Here is a 25,577-nt window from a genome sequence, read left to right as displayed (position 1 = left end):
TGAACAAACCTGTTTGAAATTGCCATTGTTCTGCTTCTCTATTCACTTCCAGATAGAAGTAATTTATAAGACTCGGGTATTTTCAGACAAGATTTTTTTTTTTTACATATTTCACAGGATATGTTTGTAAGAATATAATAACCAAATGTAACAAAATTTTTTTTGTACATGTCAGCTTTTTTGAGAACCTGCCTGCATTCTGGGGCATAATTTTTGTGTATGAATTATTTCTTTGCCTTAATTGCCATGTTGGCATTAAAAAGTTCAGTGATCTTCCTAGGAAATCAATTCATTTTTTTTTTCTTTTAATGAGCCCCATGACTGTATTTGGTTAACAATAAAAACAAGCAAACATGACAGCTAAAGATTGGGTTAACAAGTTAATGAATACATAGAAGATGTAAAATACCGAAAGGTTATTGTTTGTATGTATGTTGCTGGGTGCTTTGACTGATGAGTTTGATAACAGCATACTTGTATTAAATGAAATTGTATTATCTAAAAAATGGTTTTGTAGCTGTTAGGCAATTTACCCCAGGAACTATATTATCACTTTTTTTTATTTTTATAAGCCAATGTAAAATCTATACCTTTAAATGGTCTCATTTTATAATCACATATCAAGTGTACCTTACCTCGAATCATTATTCAAAACCGTTAAAATTTAGAAATGAAGGGAGTGACTTTTTTGGTAGTTAAAACCACCGATAGGGGGCGCCTGGGTAGCTCGTCGGTTGAGCATTAGACTTCGGCTCGGGTCCTGATCTCACAGTTCGTGGGTTCGAGCCCCACAACAGGCTCTGTGCTGACAGCCCAGAGCCTGGAGCCTGCTTCGAATTCTGTTGTCTCCTTCTCTCCCTCCCCCTCCCCCACTCACACTCTGTCTCTGGCTCTCAAAAAAACAAATAAAGCATTAAAACAAAAAAGAAACACAGATAGGATTAAAAGGATTATATGATTAGTGATGATGTCATTTTCTAGATTAATGCCCTCATAGCTCTAAGTTTTGGAGACCTCAAGAAAAATCAAGACATACATTAGGTCCTTAATAAATACAGATTGGTGAAATTCCTAGCAAAGCAAAGTTAAGGCAGTAATGGAGTTAATTTTGGTCAGAGAATAATAATACTTCTAAGGATATTGGCAACTTGTGAGGAGAACAAAGAGCAGTAAGAGGCAGGGTGTGACGTGTGACATTCCTTACTGGTTGACTTTATTGATCAAATTTTAAGCTTCTTATCTGTTAGGCCAATAAAGATAAGGTCTGACTGTTAGATGATCAGGCCCAAATTTGGGCTGTAGCTAGAGCATAGCTCTTATGCTCCATTATTTCAAACAGTTTATATGATTACTAAAAAGTAGACTCAAAGACTGTAACTTATCTTTCTGTTCCTTTTTGGTCTTACACAGAATTAAGTGTAATTCATGATACTTATTTTATGTGATTGTGCAATTGGTGAGTTAAGACAGACACACAAATAAATGCCTGGAACACCTCTCCAGGTATTATTTCATTGGGACTCCTAACCCTAATTTACGTTGGCTCCAGGGGCCTAGAACCAAAAGCTAGAGTTAACTGGTGTGGCTCAGGGAGCTGAAAGTTAAGGTCTGAAATTTACAAGCCCAGAATTTCTTTTCTCACATTTAGGCTGTGGAGTTAAAGTAAAACTCATAACCATATAAAACACACATATATTCTTACCGTTTTATTTATGGAAAGGAAAATAACAACTGAATCATGGCACTTCATTTATGACCTCACGTAAATGTATATGCCTGTTAACCACATACCTTGGCCTCCAAAATAAAGATAAAGACAAGTCATTCTTGTATAATGTTAAAATCTTATTCAACTGATACAAATATTGATAGTTTGTTTTATTGTGCTCACAACATTTAACATATATAGTGTGAAATATGTATAAAGAATGACATAACTATTTTTAAAAACATTTTATAAATGCTATATTTTCTATGTATGTATACATAGAAAGCTGAATTTTTTTTACTTCAGATAATTTACCCCAAGATTACAGTGCTTCTTTAAAGTTCTGGAATGATTTCAGAACTCCTCTTTGAAATTTTTCTTCAGAATGAAAATCGAAGACATGCAAAAAAAAATCCTCAATACTTACATTTTGCATCAGTTTTGGAACAAAATGGAATGGCACATCAGCTGTATTTCTAAATCCCTTTTGGCCATTTCTAAATATCTACTGAAAGAATGAATTTTTAGCATCAGCTAAGAAATGTAGAAAACAAAACCTATCAGTCTTGAAGGCAGTTTCTCAAAGGAAATTAAGAAAAAGGGCGAGTGTCTTAAAATTGTTACAAGTGTAAGGTACCATGATGCCAATATAGAAGTGACTTTGATTTGATGTCACAGAATTTTGTTCAAAATCAGTTTTATGTCCTGAAAACACGATTTCTCGTAACATGTGTTTAGTTTTGCAGGGTCAAGTAGAACTTAGAACCAACTTAAGATAATTTTCATTTTGACTGTACTTTATCAAATGCAAAGACTTATTTGCAGAATATTAAAATACACTTAAATATAGTGTGAATTTTAATATTATATTGTGAGTTTTATACTAGAATGATTTATATTTGGGAAGTATGTACAGATTCAGTAGGAGACTCTTACGAATTTATTTGCAACTTTTTTTTTATACCCAAAAAAGGGAGGTTGAATAAATTATTTGCATACTTTAAGGCTTAGTGGAACATTTTCCTTGAGGATGTCCCACTTCTTTTGTAAGAGTGTGAGTGATGTTCCTGATCCTAATAGGCTAAAAAAAGAGACTACAGTGCCACTAACAGAGTGTTAGCTTAAAACTCATGTTTTTAAGGTTTTGACATGGATTTTGGTAGAATTAACTGGCTTATCTATTCCTTACCTATATTCTTGCTGAACTAACATTAAATTTGTGCTTCTTGTCAACACCATTTGATTGGATAAGTATGGGAGTAATTTGAGAGGGTGTTGGATGGCGAAGAGAAATTCTTTATTAGAGAAGTTTGTTCACACATGTAATTTTTATGAAACTTATTGTCACTCTGGAAGATGGGAATAATAACTTCAGTCTCAAGAAATTGTTGGCTTTCTAGAATTTTAATGAGAGTGACTGGGAGACGAGACTGTGTACCTAGTGATCTAATTATGTTTCCTGAAGCTGTGTTATACCGAGAAGGAGGGTTTCCAAATTTGTATTTATTTCATTTTTTTTCATGGATACAATGTAACCTTCTTTAAGTTTTTTTTAAAATAATTTTTCGTGTAAATACAAAATTGGTATAAAATGATTAAAATTTTAGAAAATTTAACAACTAAATATGGTAAAGAATCTTGCTACACTATCATTACTATTGATTATTAGTTAAGGAATCCCAATTTCCTAAGATTTTATGTCAAACAGTTTTTTTTAAACTGATCTGCTTACTTGAGAGCCAAAGCTTTGCAGTGTATGAGCGAGACTATAGGATTTCAGGACATTCTAGAATATTTTTATATGTAAACATTTGCTTACTTTGTTTCTACCTATTTAGATTAGACTTTATTCTTAATTTTGTTTGTAAAATAATGTTCTTGCATCTCTATTTGTTCTCCTTAGCAGCCAGGTATTAAAAAAAATGCCTGGTTTAGATAAATTGTTTTCCTTTATTATTAATAAAACTACCAAGAAAATACTTACATCAAACCATTTATTTGAAAGCACACGTAAACATAGCTCAGTTTCCCCACCTTTATATTTCCCGCATAAAATTGTTTGACTACAATATGCAGAGGAGATACTGTGATATAATTATCTAATAGGGTTAGTGATGTTTTCTACCTTAAACTGAGCTTCACTTTCAATTTCTAATTGTAGTTTTCTGTATGTTAATTAAGAGTCTGAAGACAATCACATTAAGGAAACGTTTAAATAAAAGTAGTAATTATTAGTATATTAGACTAGAAGAATATCTCAAAACGATCATCCCTTGAGTGTTAGATTATAGTGTATAAAATAATACCTAATAGTAAGTTGGCTAAGGATTGTAATTAAATAGTACAGACCGATAACAGAGACAAGAACACCTCTTATCTTAATATTAACTATGTAACTGTATTTTTAGTATTTTGGTTTGTAGTTCATTATGTACTTCATATACATGATGTCTTTTGAGTTTGGGCAACAAAATTTTGTTAGATGGATAAGGACACGGATTATAGTTGGACTGGCTCATCTCAAAGCCAGACCTCTCATTAGCTTCTCTTCACATCGTTGTGAAGGATTTTCAGTGACAATAACTCTTCTAATTATATTGTTTAATAGGAAGACATTTCACGACTGGTCTGTGTAACCATGGGGCCTGGAAACAGTACTGTCTGCAATAGTCCAGCCCCTCCATCGTAAATGAATAGCTTTCCACAGTTGCACCCATTTTCTCCTCTCTTATCCTCCTTACTCTCTCCTTGGTTCTGGGTAGTTTGATTTATGTCTCCTGGTTTTTTTTTTAAGGATTGCTTGGGTAATGGTCTCCACAGACTTCATACTCAATAAATGTTCTTAATTGAGTGGCACATTATTCTTTTTTTTTCTTATTTTTTTAAAAATATATGAAATTTATTGTCAAATTGGTTTCCATACAACACCCAGTGCTTATCCCAACAGGGAGTGGTGGCACATTATTCTTTGATTCCAATCTCCATGGGAAAAGACTTCTTGCTGTGTGTGTGTGTGTGTGTGTGTGTCTGTGTGTGTGTGTGTGAGAGAGAGAGAGAGAAGGAAAGGGAGAAGGTCACAGTGGTCACAGTTGTTGGAGAAAATTAGTCACGAAAACAAATATAAGTAGGAATCTGGCCTTTGTCTCATAATTCAGTGATGTTTAAAAATAGGAAAAAGTGAAGAAAGAGCTCAAGTGGTAATTTATGCATTATATTCACTAGGGGTATAAATTTATATAAACCTACTAGTTTTTAAAAGCTATTTAAAAAATGATGCAGCCATTGTATACAAGTGAGTGTGGTCAAAGAAACCTCTAGAATTTAGTCTACACTACTCAAGCCTTATTTTCATGGACTCAGTAAATTTCTGTTACATTTTAGGCGGTTACGTTGGATGTCAAATTGACTTCTAATGACCCTTACCTAATATTCAATAAAAATTGGAGTCTATTAGAAACTTTAAGTTTTCATCCTAAATATTCTTCTAATTCAAGAGCTCTGAAAACACAGGTTTTGCATTATTCTACCCTGGCTTCATGGCTAATGATGAATATACTTGATGAGGAATACTTCACTTTAAGTGGCAGTTCTGAAGTACTTGCATGGAAGGTGGTGCACAATTAAAATTATTCTAACAGTCTGTTATGCACTGTACACAAGTAATAAAATTAATGGATGCACTTGAAGTAATGATCCATTTCCTCTGGGTGCAATATATTTATTCATGGACTATTTCAGGGGTTGTTTAGAATATGAGATGTGAATGGATTATGATCCATTATCCCTGAGATTCTAATGTGCTACTAAAAAATGGATTCCATAAGTATTGTTCATAACGCCTGGTGAGTTAGTGTTTGTATTCTTAAGTAGCTAACAAAAATTTAGAAAAACAGATGGTCAAATGATTGATGCTTAAAACTTTTCAGATATTTACACCTAAAAACTGTCATAAAACTGTAAATTTTCAGTTGAGTTAAGGAGCATGTAATTCTTTGAAATACACATAAAGCAATTATATAGAATAGTATAATTATTCATATGCAAGTATTCGCTTGAAAAAATAGTATCCTTGTTTATTCTACACAAATTTTAAGGAACTTTCTCATAATAGATAGCTGATTAATTCATGAAGTTGAAATAATGGGTTTTATAGTTTTAGTTACAGAGAGATACATGAAGTGATGTGCCATGTGACCGTGCTTTTGATCCTTCTCCCAAGTAGTTTAAAGCAAACTGGAAGCAAAAGAGACCATGTGCATGTTTGTGTTTGGTTTTTTGTGTCTGTGGGTATCACTTGATATTCATATTCATATTCATATTCATATGAAGTAAGCTATTGATTTAGTATTGTGTGAGTTCACAAGTACACTGTATTTGTTCCTTACCTAGTCTAAGCTGAGTTTAGAGTTTAGAAGGACAGATTACACTCTTGTTGAGCAGGAAGTATATTCACACATGAATTAATACAACATTTACATGCAAATCCTTCATGATATATCTTATTCTCTGTGATCAGCATCATATCTTTGCCAGTGACATGTAGGAATTTCTGGGTTGTTTTTTGTTTTCATTTTTGGTATGGTTGCCCCTTAGAACATGAATTGAAAGTGATTATAGATATATGACCAAATGTGCCAAGCTTTGCTAATAAACTCAGGAATTTATCACTGGTTGATATATTTCTTTGAAAAGTTTCGAAATATATTTTTATATCCCATATTAGTGTCATATTATATAAACTTAGCACTAACTTTTTAAAATATTAGTCATTAATTTTTTTATAAATGACCCCTTTGCAGTCATTAAAAAGACCCCCACCGGGGCATTAAAAAGTCGGTTGGGTGTTAGACTTCTGCTGAGATCATGATCTCACAGTTCGTGGGTTCGAGCACCACATCAGGCTCTGTGCCAACAGCTCAGAGCCTAGAGCCTGCTTCAGATTCTTTGTCTCCCTTTCCCATCTCATGCTCTCTCTCTCCCTTTGTCTTAAAAATCAACATATAAACATTAAAAAAAAAAAGACCCCCACTATCACCAATGTCAACATTTGAAAGATATGATTTCTTTTTTTTATTTTATTTAATTAATTAATTTATTTACTTGTTGAGAGAGAGAGAGAGAGAGAGAGAGAGAGGAAGAGGGAAAGAGAGAATCCCAAGCAGGCTCCATGCTCATTGCGGAACCCGATGTGCGGCTCAGTCTCACGACTATGAGATTGTGACCTCAGCTAAAATCAAGAGTTGGATGCTAAACCGACTGAGCCACCCAGATGCCCCAGGATATTTTTTCTTTTTATTGTTGTTAGCTACATGGTATTTTCTATAATTTTTACCAATATTTATCGGTTGCCTGGCATATGTCAGACTTTTTGTAACTTCTTCACACACGTTAACTCAGAACCCTCATAGGTATCCTATGAGGTCAGTTCTCTTTTAGCCTCATTTCATAGATGAGAAAAATGAGATCCAATGAGACCAAATAATTGAACCTAGTTTACTCATTTAGTAAAAGGATTCAAATTTGAACTTGGTTCTGCCTAATATCAGAGCTATTATTGTGAATTTCTAGAACTTTGTTTACCTTCACCATTTATCCTAACAGGGAGAGCCTTCTGTCACCTATCATTGTATTTTAATTTACCTTTATTCAATTATAAAAAGCAGTATGTTAATGAGTAAGGAACTATAGATTTCATAATGGATTTGTACAAAATTTGCTGTTTCATTTATTTTCATTCCTTTTACAGTGATGTTTACCATCTGGATATTTTTTTGGCATGACATATTGAGCCGATAGTTTTGGGTGATGATCAACAAGGACACATTAAATTCTATCCCTAGATTTTAATATATACCACAGGACCTATGGGTAATTCATTACAGTTAGGTTTATATTTTTCTGATTAAATTAACATCTATTACTCATATTGAAAATTAACTTAATTTTTTTCATTTGAGAAGGAGTTTTCATACGATTGACCTCTCTCAGGGACAATGAGATATTTCTCTGTGTATTTCCTTGTAATTTAGACCATGTAGCATCAGTTCATCAGTACCTTTAGCATGTCTTACCTGCCTATCTTGGAATTGGACCACCCTGGTGGTCTTCTCAGTGCTTACTCAGCTTTACCATATGCTGAAATCATTTCCTCTAAACATCATTTATTATATACATTGCATATTTTTGAATCATTATCTAACATAATATAAAATTTCTCCCCTGTATATTTTTAAATTATTCTCTTTCATTTTCCAACAATAATGTTAGCATTTTATCATATTATTTTTTTATCTGAGTTGCCTAGATGACCACAGTTTTGGATTCTTTACTGACATTTTGTAACAAACATGATTATTTTTTTAATTTTTCTTAATTATTTATTTACTTTTGAGAGAGAGACAGCGTGTGAGCAGGGGAATGGCGGAGAGAGAGGGAGACACAGAATCCAAAGCAGGCTTCAGGCTCCGAGCTGTCAGCACAGAGCCTGACGCAGGGCTCGAACTCACAAACCATGAGATCATGATCTGAGCTGAAGTTGGATGTTCAACTGACTGAGACACCCAGGCGCCCCAACAAACATGTTTATTTTATAACTACAGTTACTTCATGGCATCCCTAAAGCATATTTTGGTATAATTCTTGGTCACTGCTCAAAACCAAATTTTCACAAACAGCGTATCACACAAAACATCCAGATTTCTCAACAAGGCCACTTGCTTCCTTAACTATTAGAGTATTAGAAGAATATTTAGCTTGTAGAAACCTTTTATAGTTGTATATATGGGGATATGCATATTTTATCTTTTTACACTTTATCTTAAAGTTATTTTTCTTACAAAATCTATCATCCAAAGAAGGAAGAAAAGATTGTTGCCAATAATATTTGCAAAGCTTGTGTTCTCCAGTGTCTTATCAAAAGTGAGGTTTCAAATGCATTGAGAGATGTGGTTTGGTGTGTGTGTGTGTGTGTGTGTGTGTGTGTGTGTGTGCATGTGAGTGAGTGTGTAAGAACACCTAAATTTTGTCAGTTAACTATGGAGAGTGATTTTTTGTAACATAGCATTACATGATGTTGCTACTCTTTCATGATATGTATAGGATAATATATACTTGGATTGATATTAGTCATCACATATCACATTATGACAAAACTTACATAAGATAGTATATATTGGGGTGTCTGGGTGGCTCAGTCTGTTAAACATCTGACTCTTGATTTCAGCTCAGGTTGTGATCATACACTTTGTGGGATTGAGCCCTGTGTTGGGCTCTGTACTTACAGTGTGGAGCCTGCTTGGTATTCTCTCGCTCCCTCTTTCTCTGCCCCTATTCTGCTCACACACTCTCTTTCTCTTAAAATAAATAAATAAAACATTAAGAAATGATAGTATATATTAAAACACAGTGAATTCCTAACACATAGTGGAGTGATAATGATGTTTTTATGTTTCCCGTTTGACTTGGATAGATTTATTTCTGCTTTAGTTTTGCTATATATGATTTTAAAATTTTCAGATCACCTTTCATATTTGTAAATGATATGTAAGTAATAGTATTTTTTCATATTAGATTTTTTTTAGTGGTTGTTTCAATTTTTTGGACCTATGGAAAATCTGCTTATTTCTGGCTTTTATAGAAGAATCAGAGAATTACTGCTTTTTGATGAATTTTCTTTTTTTTTTTTTTGGTTGAAAATCCAAGTAACATTTTGGCTAATACCCAAACCATTTAAAAAATACAAATGTTAGTGTTTCACTGTACATTTTAATAGCATACATGGTATTTAACAATTATTTGGAATCCTCCAAAACATTTTTTTGTCCATGATCATTCTTCCAGCCACCTTCAGAGCTTTGACCATTTTTGTTTTTATTTAAATATATTCTACTTCTCTACATCTTATGTGTCCTTATTTATTACTTTTTTACATTCATACTCTTGATAAGATGCATCTCTAATAAGTTACAATCAGTAATCAGAAATCATTGGTACTTGTGTTTCTTGATCAGTAAATAAATGATTTGTTTGAAATCCTTAATATGATGAATACTTTAAAACTTGAGACACATTGGTTTTCAGATAATGTCTTACAGTCTGGGGCTTCAGTGGATATATTTTAAAAATCTTCTTTCTAGAGGGTGTTAATGCTGACAGCATCAAACAAGCCTCAGAACAACTGAACAGCCGGTGGATAGAGTTCTGCCAATTGCTAAGTGAGAGACTTAACTGGCTGGAGTATCAGAACAACATCATCGCTTTCTATAATCAGCTACAACAATTGGAGCAGATGACAACTACTGCTGAAAACTGGTTGAAAACCCAACCTACCACCACATCAGAGCCAACAGCAATCAAAAGCCAGTTGAAAATTTGTAAGGTAAGATTCTTTCCTCCTATTTGGATCATGATCAATAGGAATTTCTTGGCAGTTTCCAGAAGAAGAGTAAATTATTTAGTAAAAAACTTACCCATTGAAGGATTTAAACACAATAAGGATAAAAATATAAGTGAGGAAAATGAGTTTAAATAGATAATGCATGATGTCTCGATCCTAAAAAAAATGTATTTAGAGTACTCACACATGGCTAATTGATTTTGTCAGTTTGCAGAATGGTGAGGCAGTTTTGGAGTATGGAAGCAACACATATCCTAGGAGAAATGGCCAATAACTGAGAGATCTTTTTTATGGCAACTCATGTGCTAAAAGCAAAACTCAGTCATATGTTGAAAAAGTGGAATCCACAGAAACACAAAAAGTTGATATATAATTGGATGTATAGGGAAATTCTTTAAAACTGACAGTTCTCTCAAATTAGGATAATTTGAGGAAGGTTTCTTTACCAACATACTTAACCATGGTGCTTGGGGTATAGAGGAACCATAAAGGATAGTACAGTAACCTGGCGTCAGAGTTGTAACCATTCTCAGGACAGAAATGATTTAGAGAAGTTACAGAAACCTAGAAGGAAGGAGTTGGACACCTATTGTAAAGACAGCCTTAAGAGCCAGCCCAAGTGCCATGCCAGGAATGGAGCCAGAACAAAAAACATGTTACTTCACTGTCCTCCGTGACTCCATAACCTTAATCCAGACAGGGCTCCACACTGGCTAAACTTAATCAGAAGGCAGATTACAAAGAGCTGTAGTCTATAATTGTCTTTCCTCTGAGTCCTAGAAGTGGACAATGGATCTGGAGGCCAAACAACGTATAACTGGCACCAAAGAACTGGAGAAAGAGATTAAACGAATATGTCGGCGAATGTTAGGAAACCAGAGTTATACAGTAATGAAAATAACTTGAACTTTTTTCCCGTGGTTGTTATGATCTGAGTAATTTTCTTGGGATATGGGATAGATGAAAAGGTTTCTAGAATGAATCTTGATGATAGACTGAGATGGCCAGGTTTAATATAAGAAGTAGTGAATGAGGATCAATTTGCATACTTTGAAAAGGATGGTTTAAATAATGGAAAACTGGAAATGGAGAGCTGACAGGGTTTGTTTGGAGGTGTTGTTGAACCCAGGAAGTGACGGGAAATTCAGAGCTAGTATGAAGTAAAAACAGTTGAAGGACTTGATGATTCTTCTTCATATATCGGACCTACAACTTTACTAGGAAATGATTAAACTCGGGAAATACATTTTTAGATAAAGAATATAGGACAGAAAGACATTTAGCTTTTTTATGCAAATAAGTAAATCTAGGGAATTTTTATACTTAAACACATTTTGCTGTTAATAGAAATCGTGAATCTTTACAGTGGAATACTCCACCTACATTATTTCTTGCAATAAAATCTGATGCTATTACCTTAACCTGTTTCTTGAGATTCAGATACAAAAAAATAACCATAAAATGTACAATGAACTGGAAGAGGTCTATTCTGAATGCTGGGCATAGATGGGTGAGGGGTGGAGAAAAGATGAAAGATGAAGGCTAAAAGACAGGCTCAGAGGAGACAAGCAAGGACTCTAAGGGCCTGCTAGGACCTTGGTCTTTATCCAAGGAGCAAATCGAGATCCTTGGTGGTTACAAATCTTAAATATTGTCTCCAGGTTAAGGAAGTCATCCTAAGTGAAATTATTTCTTTTTTCTGCATTCATCCACAAGGTTCCAAACTCCTTCTCTATGCACCTTTGGTTTCTCTTAATTTGATGAATCACCTTAGGTAAAATATTGAGCAGGATAAGCTCAATGTCATTCACACAACAGTTAAAATTATACTATTTGGCTGTGATTAATGATAGTTGAATAAATGATTCTATCTTGTTTGCCAGTGCATTCTGTTACTTGGAGATGTTTTCTAAGATCAGACTGCAGTACTAGCTCCAAATGTAATGCTTACAAGAACTGGTTCTTAATTTGTTGGGGGTTAGAGAGCCCTTTGGGAATTGCAAGACATCCATGGACCCTTTCCCAAGAAAAATAAAAAAGTTTTTCCATCAGATAAACACAAAATTTTAAAGGATAAGCAGACTCAGGGAAGATGTCTTACTCAGGAGGACTCACCAGATTAAGGCCCTTTTTATGAGAATAATAAGTAATTGTTAACATCTTTTAAATGTTAAATATTTCAGGCCAAAATGATCTCTCCTATGATTTACTCTGAGAACTTTAAGGTCTCAACTGAACAGTTGCCCAAATGTTTTATTAGTTTCAAAGTCCCTTTGTTTTGCAGAACACACTTTACTATACTGTAGGCTCCTTCGATAGCCCCCTAAACAGGAAGAATGAAGGCCCTCCATCTGGCCAAATATAAATCAGGTTCTTAAATGTTTCACAGCAGATGCCAATGCTGCCATTTGTAAGCCAAGTGTACAAAGTGCATGCCTTCAGTTCTATAATCAAAAACACAGAGTATTACCCTTTATCTCTTGTCCTATTCATCCATGGATATGATATGTGCCTGCCTTCTAGCCCTTGATTGAGAGGCTTTATACTGGAATGGAAGAGATGAGTCCCCTCCCCATTTACATAAATGGCTTTCATCTTCACCTACCAAAAGAATTTGATTGTCAGAGATTAACCTACCTGAATCAACTCTTACTGTTAAAACCACGTGACAATATTCCTTTGAAAGTTATCTTTGTATCTTCTAAAAATCAGAACAAGTGACAGCGCCCATTAGAGAGTCTTGCAACTATGAAAGGATCTTTGTGATAAATTTATCTTACTCAATCCTAATAAAAAAGTTACTTTCTCCAAAACAACGTGAATGCCTCCAAAAAATAACTTTTTCTTTTTTTTCCTTTTCATTTTGACTTCCAGGAAGCTCAGATTTATATTTAGTTCATAATTACTGTAATTCTTTTTATTTTCCCCTCCTTCTAATTGTCTTGTGATGAAAATTTCAAATTTTAATTGTCGTGTTTCTTACATTTTAAATGGTACGCAATCCTGAAGTACTTTTTTCTAAAGGTAGCATAGGTGAGAATTATAAGTAAGCAACCATGGTAATAATACTTAAATAAAGAACATTTGGAAATTCTGTTTGAATTCAGATTATATATATATACACACATATATATATACACACATGCATATATACACATATACACACATATACATATATACATATATATACACATATACATATATACATATATATATCAAAATTCATTGTGTTTTACAATGACATCATATCTGAATTTGGACTGGCCACATTTCAGGTGTTCAGTAGCCACATATAACTAGTGGCTACTGTATTACACAGCACAGTGGTGTGTCCATGTGACTTTATCACACAAACGGGGGGTACTCTGTGAGAGTGAAAGGGGGTATTATTAACAATTATGGCAGGATGGGGTGCCTGGGTGGCTCGGTCGGTTAAGCGGCCGACTTCGGCTCAGGTCATGATCTCACGGTTTGTGAGCTCGAGCCCCGCGTCGGGCTCTGTGCTGACAGCTCAGAGCCTGGAGCCTGCTTCACATTCTGTGCCTCTCCCTGTCTCTGTCCTCCCTTGCTTCTGCCCTGTCTCTCTCTCTTTCTCAAAAATAAATAAATATGAAAAACAAAAAAGCAATTATGCCAGGACAAGAAAAGAAAAGCAAACTCTCACCCTAATTGAAACAATGGTCATTGCCTGTTCAGTCAGGAGAAGTAATGAGACCAAATAAGAGATCATTTCAGACATAAATATTTGTGTGTTTATATAAGTATTACATAGATTATAGAATCTAGGCAATAGCAGTGTATAAAGATATATTTGTAATTTAATGTAGTAGGTATGTATGTAGATCTGCCTAATTTATAGTCTTCACAAGTGAATTTAAAGAAAACTGTTCATTAAACACGCTTAGAATTTGAAGCAAAGGGACATAATTTTGAGATAAGAGGGGTGCAGAGGACATTCACGCCTGATTTATTGAAAGGATATAAGGTCATTCATAGTACTTTTCAAGTATATATTCATGCCCATTAATGCTGTAAATGATGTCCTTTTGAAATTTAAAGACAGTTATATACGATGCTATCTATGGAATGAAGAGCCAAGGTATTCTTAAATTGATGCCCTGAGCTAGAGACTTGCCTAAACTGTCATGGATACTTCTTATCAATTTTTTGATAAGGGCATTAAGCTAAGCTTGCATCGCTGCCTTTTAACACCTTTCTTTGCACAAATGTAATCTATGCAAAGTAAAAGTTGTATTTATTTTAATGCTCTATATTATGGTACAGGATGAAGTCAACCGGCTTTCAGTTCTTCAGCCTCAAATCGAGCGATTAAAAATTCAAAGCATAGCCCTGAAAGAGAAAGGACAAGGGCCAATGTTCCTGGATGCAGACTTTGTGGCCTTTACAAATCATTTTAACCAAGTCTTTGCTGATGTGCAGGCCAGAGAAAAAGAGCTACAGACAAGTAAGTAAAAATACTTGAAATGGCTAACTTGATATTTCCCTAATTTGGTACTTGTTGGAAAAAGAGAAGGTGCTGACGTGAAAGAATAATTTCTGTCAAAGGAATCCATCGTCCCTACAGTCTGTAGTAACAGGTAATAAGATACTGTTGTTGGAAAACATATGTGTTATATTTCCATCTCTCCCCCTCACCTACCATAATAATTTCATGACTTCGAGGAACAAATAAAATATATGTTTTATATAGGCATTAATATCTCCTTGGTGGGTTGCAAATTTTACAGTCAAATATTTTGAACAGTGGAGGAAATAAAAGAACAGTTGGAGCCCTCGTGGTGGCTTTTCATTATATCCCGTTTGCTTTGTACAAGGATATTTAGCTAGGCATCTTACTAATACTTCTATCCAGTTTATATGCAGACTATTATAGCTGTAACAAGCATGTAGCAACTGAAATTCAGCCAAGAACAAATTATTCTTAGGGCTGCATTTTACTATTAAAACTATGTAACTATGCGGTTTCCTCATTTTCTCATTTAATAGTAAGATACAACCTCAGAGTGGAGAAGTTACATGGATTCCTACCATTTGACTAGCACAGTTTTCAAGATGTCTCTTTTGATTCTCATCAATTTCCTCTAATGCTATTAATACATAATATCTGGTCCAAAATAGCCCTACTAATCAGCTTAATTCTTAAGACAAAAATTCCGTTGGCAGACTGGTTTATGAACACTGCCAAGCATTAGTAAATGAGTTTTTCGTTCACCATACGCATACATGCCTGTGTACATAATGTGCATACAGAAGATTATAGAGTAAAATTGGATTTTAAGGCATTAAGATAAAAATATTTTGAAAAATGTCTTCACCAAATTTGTTACGAGAGGCGCAGAACATGTATTTGTTTTCTACTAAAACTTTAATTAGTGGGAAAACATATTTTTTGACTACTTTTCTTTGCCAGTATCCAAAGAATTTACCACATGGTAACATTTCTAAAATCAATGTCGTGATACACGTAAAGCTTTCCCTATTTTCCTGGTTTTTAAATTTTTATTTCTTGGTGAGGTCATGGAATGAACTGAATATAGCCAATGATAGATGCATATGCTTTTTTGTTTTGTTTTGTTCTTTTCCTTTAAAGTCATTTTGGCTGAGGGATTTGTTTTCCTAGTAGGGCATCAGTTAATGCAACTTTACAGTGACGTCAGCTCCCTCTAGTGGATTTCAGTATACTTGTTGCTGGGTATCTATAAATCAAAAGGGGAAAGAAAAGATTATGACTGTCCTAAATTTTCAAACAGTGACCTATTTAACAATAACGCATCTTTCTTGTCATAAAATCTGCAAGTCTCCCTTAAAATCAAATACAGGTTAATGGCTATACTGTTACTGCTGGGCAAAAGAGCTTATTCAGCAGGAAATTATTTTAATTTACCTGTACCCTCTTAATTATGTTAAAGCTCCACATTTTTTCTGTTTATTTTAAAAATGTTCAGAATATTAATGTTTGTTGATACCTGAGATTCAACTATGATATTCCAATATAAGTATGGAATAATACTTACTCTCTATCCATAGAACCATCAATCTATACATCTGTATTATCATGTCTTCTCTTTTATCTTTCATAATATGATGATCGTTTATAAAACGGCCAAAAATTTTCACTCCATTTATTTATAAATAAAATGCCCTCCCTTACACTTTATTTACTGAAACATCTCTGCCAATTTTAGCCACTCTTTTGGAAAGTTTGTCATGGTAATTAATAATTACTAACTAAATAGGGATTATATATATGAATTATAAATTATATAAATTAGATAAATTATAAATTATAATTATATAAATTATATAAATTATATATAAAATTTATGTTATATATGTATTCTATATATAAATAACACATATGTAATCATATATAATTATATTCAATTATAATTGAATTATATAACTTATTTTTGCATGTATATATTATAAATTTATATATATAACTTTACTGTGTATTAACATATAATATTATATACCTTTATGTAAATGGTAAGTAAAAAGTTCACCATTTCAAGTCATATTATAGTTCAGTTGTTAGTTAATAATTATTTCCAAAGAATTATATGTATGTATATGTATGTTTCACCCCCAAACTGGCGCGGGGGAGTAAACCTGATTTCTTGTATTACTCCATAGTACTTTGAGCATGTTAACTATTCAGCAAAAAAGAACTACCACAAGGGGTGGGAATCCATTCAGACTTTCATCTCTTCTTTCATTTTTTTTTTTCTTTACTAGTGTTCTCAAAATGAAACTAAAACTTGACTTCTTAAATGTACTTTGAGTGGTGAGGAAAATTGGTCTAAGTAATTGTTGCTGGGTAACTGGAAACACTATACGAAAAGATACATTCATAGTAATTTTCAGTCTACAAATACCTTTCATATAAATTAGCTTTCTTAGTCCTCACAGAGCAACCCTTTGAGAATATTTTATTATCCGTATGTCACAGGTGACCTAATAGATCTTGAATAACGGAGAGGATGGATAGTTGATGGGCACAAGTACACCTGGATGTTCATGGCACGATTATTCATGATAACGAAAAAGGGGAAGCAACTCAAGTGCCCATCAACTCATGAGCAAAGAAAGAAAATGGGCCTCTCCATACAATGAAATGTTAATAATAAGATGTAATGAGGCACTGATACTTGGTAGAGCATAGGTGAACCTTAAAAACATACTGAAGAAACAAGCCAGCTAGAAGAGGCCATATGTATATAATCTATGATATATAACATATAATATGTATAATTATATATTCTATGATTATATTTGTAGGAAAGGTCCCTAACTGACACACCCGAAGATACAGAGGGTAGATTAATGATGGCCTAGGGCTAGAAGGTTGAGAGAGTAAAATTGTCTCCCAAAATATTTGCTACAAACCCTTTCCAGAAACTGCAAACCAGAAAGAGCATGCTCTAATCTAGATCGATATAAGAAAATAGCACATGGCTTGTTATAGTCGTCTCTTATTTTAACAAGAACGATTTTAAATGTACTTTCTACATGTAAGTATGAAAACAGTTTGTAATAGAGTTTGAATTTATTTCAATTGTGAACTATAATCATGTCAGGCAAGTAATTATTAGTTTGTTTAGTTTTGCAGAAAATGGAGAAAGCGACTACACTAGCTATGACAAAACAAGTGTTTTTGGTTTTGTTTTTGTTTTCGTTTTGCCTTGAACTTCACAAGAATTTTCTTCTCTTCTATAACCATAGATTTCTAGCACAATATTGTCTTTTTGTTTTGTTAAAAAAAATGGTAATCACATGTAACGGGAGATCTACACTCTTCACAAATTTGTAAGCACAAAGGCTAGTGACTATAGGCAGGCACAATGTTGTTGCACAGTTCCTAGAAATTAACTCTTGAATGACTAAAATTTTATACCTGACAAACAGTAACTCCATAATTCCCCTTCCCTCTAGCCCTGGGCAACTGCCATGCTATTCTATGCCTCTAGGAGTTGGACCATATCACATATCTCATATAAGTGGAATCATGTGGTGTTTGTCTTCCTCTGACTGGTTTCTTTCATTTAGCATAATGTATTCTAAGTTCTTCCCTTTTGTCACATACGGCAGGAGTTTCTTATGGTTTCAGGGTGAATAATATTCTGTCGTATGTATACCACTTTTCCTTGATCCATTTACCCATCGGTGGACATTTAGTTTCCTTCCATATCTTGGCTGTTGTGAATAATGCTGCAGTGAACATGACACTATAGATATCTCTTCAGGAACCTGATTTCAGTTGTTTGGGATATGAACCCAGAAGTGGCAGTGCTGAATTGTACGGTAGTCCTATTTTTAATTTTTTTGAGAAACCTTTATACTGTTTCCTATAGCAGCTGCACCATTTCACATCTCCACAAATGGTGGAAGGTGCCAATTTTTCCACATTCCCAGACCTACTTGTTATTTTTTTTTGTTTCTTTTTCATACTAGCCACCCCGACAAGTGCAGGGTGATATGTCATTGTGGTTTTGATATGCATATTTATAATTAGTGTTGCTGAGCAGCTTTTCATATATTTGTTGTTCATTTGTATGTCGTCTTTGGAGAAATGTCTATTTGAATCCTTTGCCTGTTTTTTTTGGGGGGGGGTCTGGTTATTTTTTCCTTTTGAGTTGTAGGAGTTCATTATACATTTTAGATATTAACCTCTTATCAGTTACATGGTTTGCAGATATTTTCTACCATTCTGTAGGTTGCTGTTTTATCCTGTTAATTGTTTCTTTTGTTGTATAGGAGCTTTTTAGTTTCATATAGTCCCCTTTGTGTATTTTTACTTGTGTCACCTGTGCTTTTTAGGTCAAATCCAAGAAATCATTTTAAGACTAGTGTTATGAAGCTTTCCTCTTGTGTTTCATTCTACGAGTTTTGTGGTTGCAATTTTTTTATGTTCATTTATTTTTGAGAGAGAAAGACACACAGAGTGCAAGCGGGAAAGGGACAGAGGGACTGGGAGACACGGAATCTGAAACAGGTTCCAAGCTCCGAGCTGTCAGCACAGAGCCTGACACAGGGCTTGAACTTGGGAGTGGTGAGATCGTCGCCTGAGCCAAAGTCGGATGCCCAACCGACTGAGCCACCCAGGCGCCCCTGTGGTTGCCATGTTTCAGTTGAATCTTTAATGTATTTCGAGTTGATTTTTATATATATTGTAAGATAAGGGTCTAACTTCGTTCTTTTGCATGTGTATATCCAGTTTTCCTAGTACAATCCTATGAAGAGACCATCCTTTATTGTTCTTGGCACTTTGTCAGAGATCAGTTAACCACATGCATGTGGGTTTATTTATGGGCTCTCTCTTTTATTCCTGACTATATGTCTCTCTTTATGCCAGTACCTCACTGTTTTAATAACTTTAGCTTTGTAATATGTTTTGAAATCAGAAAGTATGATGCTTCCAGCTTTTTCTTTCTCAAGATTGTTTTGGTTATTTGTGGTGTTTTATGGTTTCATATTAACTTTAGGTTTGTTTTTTATGCCACTTGGATTTTTATAGGGATTGCACTAATCTGGTAATTGTTTGGCACAACACTGTTTTGTGCACTCACTCTCTAATTCAGTAAGTATTGTTGAACACCTGCTGTGTGCCACAGAAGTATTGGGCACTAGGTATTTAGTGGAGAAAATCAAGAGCAAGGTTTATATCCTCTTGGAGCTTACAGAAATAAAGGGAATAAACAAGTTAATATGTAAATTATGTTATCACAGATTAACCTCACTTAGGCAACATTATTCTGGTAGAGGACAGTTTGACCTCAACCTGCGGCACGTGCAGGTACCAGCTGTGTGATGATCCGGAGGAAGGTACAGATGTGGCAAGGTGGAGAAGAAGTGCTTGACATGTCCAAGAGACAGAAAGGAGGGGCCAGGAGGACTGGAGACTAGCAAATTACGGGAAGGTGAGGGTAAAATGAGGGTTGAGTTCATGAAGGTCCGTCTAGACTTCTGTGTAAACTTTGTTTTTGTTTTTGTTTTTGTTTTTTCTTTTTGAGAGAGACAGAGACAGAGACAGCGTGAGGTGGGGAGGGGCAGAGAGGGAGAGAGAGAAAATGCCAATTTGGCTCCGCCTGTTACCTCACAGCCCGATGCAAGCCTCAAACCCATGAACCGAACCATGAGATCATGATTGGAGCTGAAACCAAGAGTTGGGTGCTTACCCAACTGAGCTACCCAGGCGCCCCTGGGTTTTCTTTTAAAACCTGTGGAAACTTCTTTTTTTCTTTAATGCTTATTTATTTTTGAGAGAGACAGAGACAGAGTGTGAGCTGGATGGGGCAGAGAGAGAGGGAGACACAGAATCTGAAGCAGGCTCTAGGCTCTGAGCTGTCAGCACAGAGCCCAATGCGGGGCTCGAACTCACGAACTGTGAGATTATGACCTGAGCCAAAGTCGGGCACTTAACCTACTGAGCCACCCAGGTGTGCCACCAGTTGAAACTTCTAAAAGAATTTCACTTGAGGGAAGTCAGTAATCTGATTGATAAATTTGAAAGATCTAACTGGTATATTAGCCTCTAGCTGGTTTGTGAGAAATGAATAGAAGGATTAGAATGGAAGCAGTGAGACGGGAAATTGCACCTATCTAAACCTAACCTTAGACCAGAGTTGTGATAGGGAATATAAAGAAAAGTGGAGGCAGCCTTTGAAGAGGTGGTGATCTGGGGAGGTGTGGTAAGGAACACTCTTATAAAATTATAGAGAGTAACTTGTGCCTCCTGTAGGGATAATAGAGGAAAATTTTAGGCCAGCCAGCAAAGAATGTTCTCAATGGCCATAATTTCAAACACTGTTGTTAGTCCCTGCTAAGATGTGGATCCAATGTTAAGATGCTGAGACAAGGAAGGGAAGCAAAAGTTGTCTTGACCTAACTTTTCTAGCTTGCAGGTCAGAAAATTTACCTAATATTCTCTTATATCTAAGTAAGGAATTGTTTTATTCTAAGAAACACAGTCTATATGGCTTTGCTCTTTAACTCCAGAAAAAATCAAGAAAAAAATTGGAAATGGCCTTTTTTGTTCTCTTCACTGATACCGTCAACCTCAAGCATAACAGACTTGCTTAGTTAAGCTAGATCTGTGCTTCATCCCCTGAGGTGTAAGAATCATTCCTTGACTGGGAGAATACTAGGAACGTATGCTAAATGCCAAGTAGAGCATAAAAAAATAAAAATGTATTTTAGGAAATTATTTAATAGAAGTTCTTAAGATAGGGCCTAGTTTTTGAAAATAATGTGGAAAGGGGGAAATGCAGCAAAAAAAAAAAAAAACCTGCAAAACCTAATTTGTAATCAATAGTTGAGTGGTATAGTAGTTTATACTTAGATAAGCTTGGGTAGAAAATTGTGATTAAAAGTGGAGAAGGAATTAGTTATTCCAGCAGTGGATACTAGACAATCCTTATGAAAAAGACAGAGATTTCAGTTGATTGATTGGAGACCTGACTTTTCAAAAACTTTTTAAGGTGGTCTTAGATACAATTCTCATAGACCCATCTATTTTGCTCCTATCAGTGTCCTGAGGGCCTTCGTGGGCCTGGAGCCTGAGTAGCAGAAGGAGGGGCAGAAGCATGATGCTAGATTGTGGCTGGAGGATTTTTGATGATGGGCATTTGGGCTGAGCAGTTGATTGAATTCTGACCACAAAGGTCCTTGAGTGAGTGTCAAGCTAAGGTGTTCGCTTTTGTGTCGGCATTGGAAATTCAAGTCCCATATTCAGAATTTCTTCCTTGTCTCAGTCTCTGAGGGATAATTTCTAGTATGTTAATCATCCTGTACTGTGCGTCCCCGCTTCTTTCTGGACATCTTCTGCCAGTGTTCACGGTGTAAAGAAATAATTGCTCTGTGCCATGGTTTATCTCGTTTCATAAGGTTTGGAGTTGCAGAAAAGGCTCTTTGTTGATTATACTGTTTGGTGCCATTGTAATTAACTGTGAGGGATGGGGGAAAGTTGGATAGCTTCAATATGAGCATTTCTCAAAAAAGATTTATCAAAGAAGTAGAAAGTGCTGTTAGTTAAGTTTCTACACACACACACACACACACACACACACACACACACATCCTATATTAAGTCATCACTAATTTCTGCTTACAAATGATGAGAAATTCAAGTTAGAGTCAACTTCGTATTCATAGCAGATGTTTCAATGTTTTAAAATGCTGTCAGTATTGACAGACCACTAACATACATGTTCTCTTTCCTTCCCCAAATGAATGACTTCCTGCAGCTTGTACATAAGCTCATTCAGTAGAAATAGAATGTGAACCATATATGTAATTTTGAATTTTCTAATAACCATATTAAACAAGAAACAAGTGAAGGTAATTTTAACTGAATATTTTATCTCAACACATCCAAATAATATCATTTTAAGAATCAAAATTAATACTAACCACCTTTCCCCTTTCCAGTGCTCACTGGACCTGTGTAGCTAGTGGCTACCGCAGTGGATAACACATTTCTATATTCCTTCTCTCTACTCCATTTTTTTGTGTGAGAGCGAAGTACCTTTATTTTCCCTAAGTACTTTTGTTTTAATTTTGAAGAGAGATTGTTGTGATTTTTTTTAAGTACCATATATAACCTAGTGTTTTAAGATCTCAGCGTTATTATGATAGCTCTGTCTTACACTGGGGGAAGAAGTCCGATTTTCAGATGATGTCTCTGTTTATCTTGCTCTTCAGTTAAAGTTTTTTACCCTTTGATATAGACTCATGTATTGCAGAAAAGAAAGCACTTAATTGCACACGTTTTTTTTTTTTTGACGAAATAATCTCGCCTTGTCTCTTTTGTTCTCTCCTTGCTCTCCTTTCTTACCTTTTCTCTTCTCTGAAACCCCTTCCATTTTTAACTCAATTGACTATAACAGAAGGGATTTTTAAGTAAAAGATGTGGAAAACATTTTTTATACTCTTCTACAACAATTTTAGATGTAAATGCGACCATACGTTTTCATTGCCATCCTTCATATGGCTATACTAAGGGACTGGAGATTAATGGGTTTTTTTGTACCTTTCAAGATAAACAGTAGTTCAGCATGGTAGCCCTTAACATTCACTTTCCCAGTATTCACAACAGGTGCTTCTGAAACTATAATCCTTTATATTAACTTTAATTTTGTGGAATATGCTTCCCTAATCATGAAACATTAAGAATGTATCTATATTTTTTAAATGGCACTTTAGCAAAAGAATAGTAGAAACCATCATAAGAATATTTATTTTGAGATGAATGTCATATATTTATAAACAATATTGGGGAAATACTAAATCCTTAGGCCTTTTTTTTTCTTTCAGGGATCTGGGCTGGACCAAAGGACGTTAATAACACTCTTATAATCCTTTAAGATAGTAGGTTTTTAAATATGTTTACTTTCTCATTACTGTCAGTCAAGAGAAAAGTATCAATTGAGTTATTAATCTCTCTTTCTACATAAAAAGAAGACAGTGAACTTCCCTAGATGGAACAGGACTAGGTCTACTTTTACTTTGGGGTCCCTAGGGCAGCATCCACAAATATCTCACTGACACATAGGTAGAACAGGTTGTACTGAGTTTGCCCTTGGGTGCAGCTGACCTTTGCACCAGATTTTTTTTTCTTACTTTTAAATCTGAAACAGAATTAGGAATCCTTCACTAGTATTCTCAAGTAAGTCTGGCTTAGATGACATAATTTGTGTGCCTTATAATCAGTTTTCAGCTACTAGGTAAATCATGCTTGATAACAAATGCTTTTTTACATCTAGAAGGAAACTATATAAGTAAAGGTATCCTTGGCTTTAATTGTATGTTGTAAACAAAAAAGTTTTATCTCCAGTCCGCTCCTATCCACTAAGTGCTGGGTTCTTATGCTCATCTATTCCCTTGCCTTTCCATTTAAGTATCTTAAGGTATTGCAAACCCTTGGAGTCCCAAGAAGATAATCCCATGGTGGGCAATTCTGCACCTGACAACAATTTCCTCTTTGGCTCCTCCAGTATCAGGGACAAGAACAACATCTATGGAGCTACACAGTCAGAAACCTCAGAATCGTCCTTGATATTCCTTGTCCCTCGTTCACTTCCTCTCTTGTTGCTCTTCATTCTCCCACCCCATGCGTTTTTATCTCCCAAATCATTCTCACATCTAACTTTCTTTTCTTATTAATGGTCATCATGTTCATTCAGGCTACCAGGGTTTCTTGCCTGGACCACTAATTTGTCTTCACTTTATCCATTGTTGACAGTGAGAAATCTATTTGCTATGTTTCTGCCAGAAGGATTTATCTTTTTTAAAAATTGTTTAATGTTCATTTCTTTATTTTTGAGAGAGAGAGAGAGAGAGAGCACTTGTGTACTTGTGGGGATCGGGGGCAGAAGGGAAAGAGAGAATCCCAAGCCCCAACAAGGGGCTCAGTCTCATGAACTGTGACATCATGATCCTGAGCTGATATCCAGAGTTGGACGCTCGACCAACTGAGCCACCCAGATGCCCCCAGAAAGATTTTTCTTAAAGAAAATCTGTGTCACACCTTTGCATATAATACATTCAATGATTGGCTTTTGGTCTTAGTTAAAAGGTACTTACAAGGCTCTGCTTAAAATGGGGGCTTTGCCTACTTCCAGTTACAGCTGCATTCGTGCTTATTTTCTCTCTACGTCATATTGACCTTTCATTTCCTGAAAACCATCCCATATTCCCTACTTCAGAGCCCTGTGTATTTTCCCAGAAGCCCTAGCACAGCTCATTCTTACTCCTTCATATCTTTGCCCAAAAGTTAATTTTTATGAGCTCCCAGTGTAAATGTAATGTTCTTATTGTTTACTGTCACAGCACTTTTTGTCTCTTTTATAAAATTAATTACAATCTGATCAAAACTATATTAGAGTATTATCTGGCTGCATGAGTAAACTGTGAAGGCAGTGAATATAGGGACTCTGTTTTTTTAAATTATTGTATCCCTAAAGGATATCACAAAGGCTGAAATTGACACTCAATAAGTAGTTTGAGGAATTAATAAATGATACACAAATATTAAATATATACATATATATCTTATTCATATGTATGTGTACATAGAGAGAGGTAGAAGCTTTTTTTAATGCAGTGGTGGTCCTATTTCCATAGAAATATAAACATTCCTCATTAGGATATAATAAAAATTGTTACCTTATCTATTGTTCTGTTCCGAAGTGATACAGTTTTGAACATGATTTTGTTGTTTGTCAAAAGAATTCCAGGATGGGGCACCTGGGTGGCTCAGTCGGTTGAGCAGCCGACTTCGGCTCAGGTCATGATTTCGCGGTCCGTGAGTTTGAGCCCCGCGTCGGGCTCTGTGCTGACAGCTCAGAGCCTGGAGCCTGTTTCGGATTCTGTGTCTCCCTCTCTCTGACCCTCTCCCATTCATGCTCTGTCTCTCTCTGTCTCAAAAATAAATAAACGTTAAAAAAAAAAAAA

General features: G+C 35.1%; 1 protein-coding gene across 2 annotated transcripts in view; it reads left to right on the top strand.

The window, feature by feature from the left end:
- DMD (dystrophin) overlaps positions 1-25,577 on the top strand; it is a 1,630,689-nt gene that overhangs the window by 283,834 nt on the left and 1,321,278 nt on the right. For both annotated transcript variants that reach the window (XM_047076051.1, XM_047076052.1), the window contains exons 15-16: positions 9,844-10,085; positions 14,388-14,568. In XM_047076051.1, the coding sequence (XP_046932007.1) occupies positions 9,844-10,085; positions 14,388-14,568 (423 nt within the window). The remainder of the gene's footprint in view (positions 1-9,843; positions 10,086-14,387; positions 14,569-25,577) is intronic.

This window comes from Lynx rufus, unplaced genomic scaffold (assembly GCF_022079265.1).
Source record: "Lynx rufus isolate CCGP_SWC_20201006 ecotype Redwood Valley unplaced genomic scaffold, mLynRuf1.p SCAF_14, whole genome shotgun sequence".
NCBI classification, from domain to species: Eukaryota; Metazoa; Chordata; class Mammalia; order Carnivora; family Felidae; genus Lynx; species Lynx rufus.
Note: the sequence above shows the minus strand (reverse complement) of the source record. Positions and strands in the feature narration are given on the sequence as shown.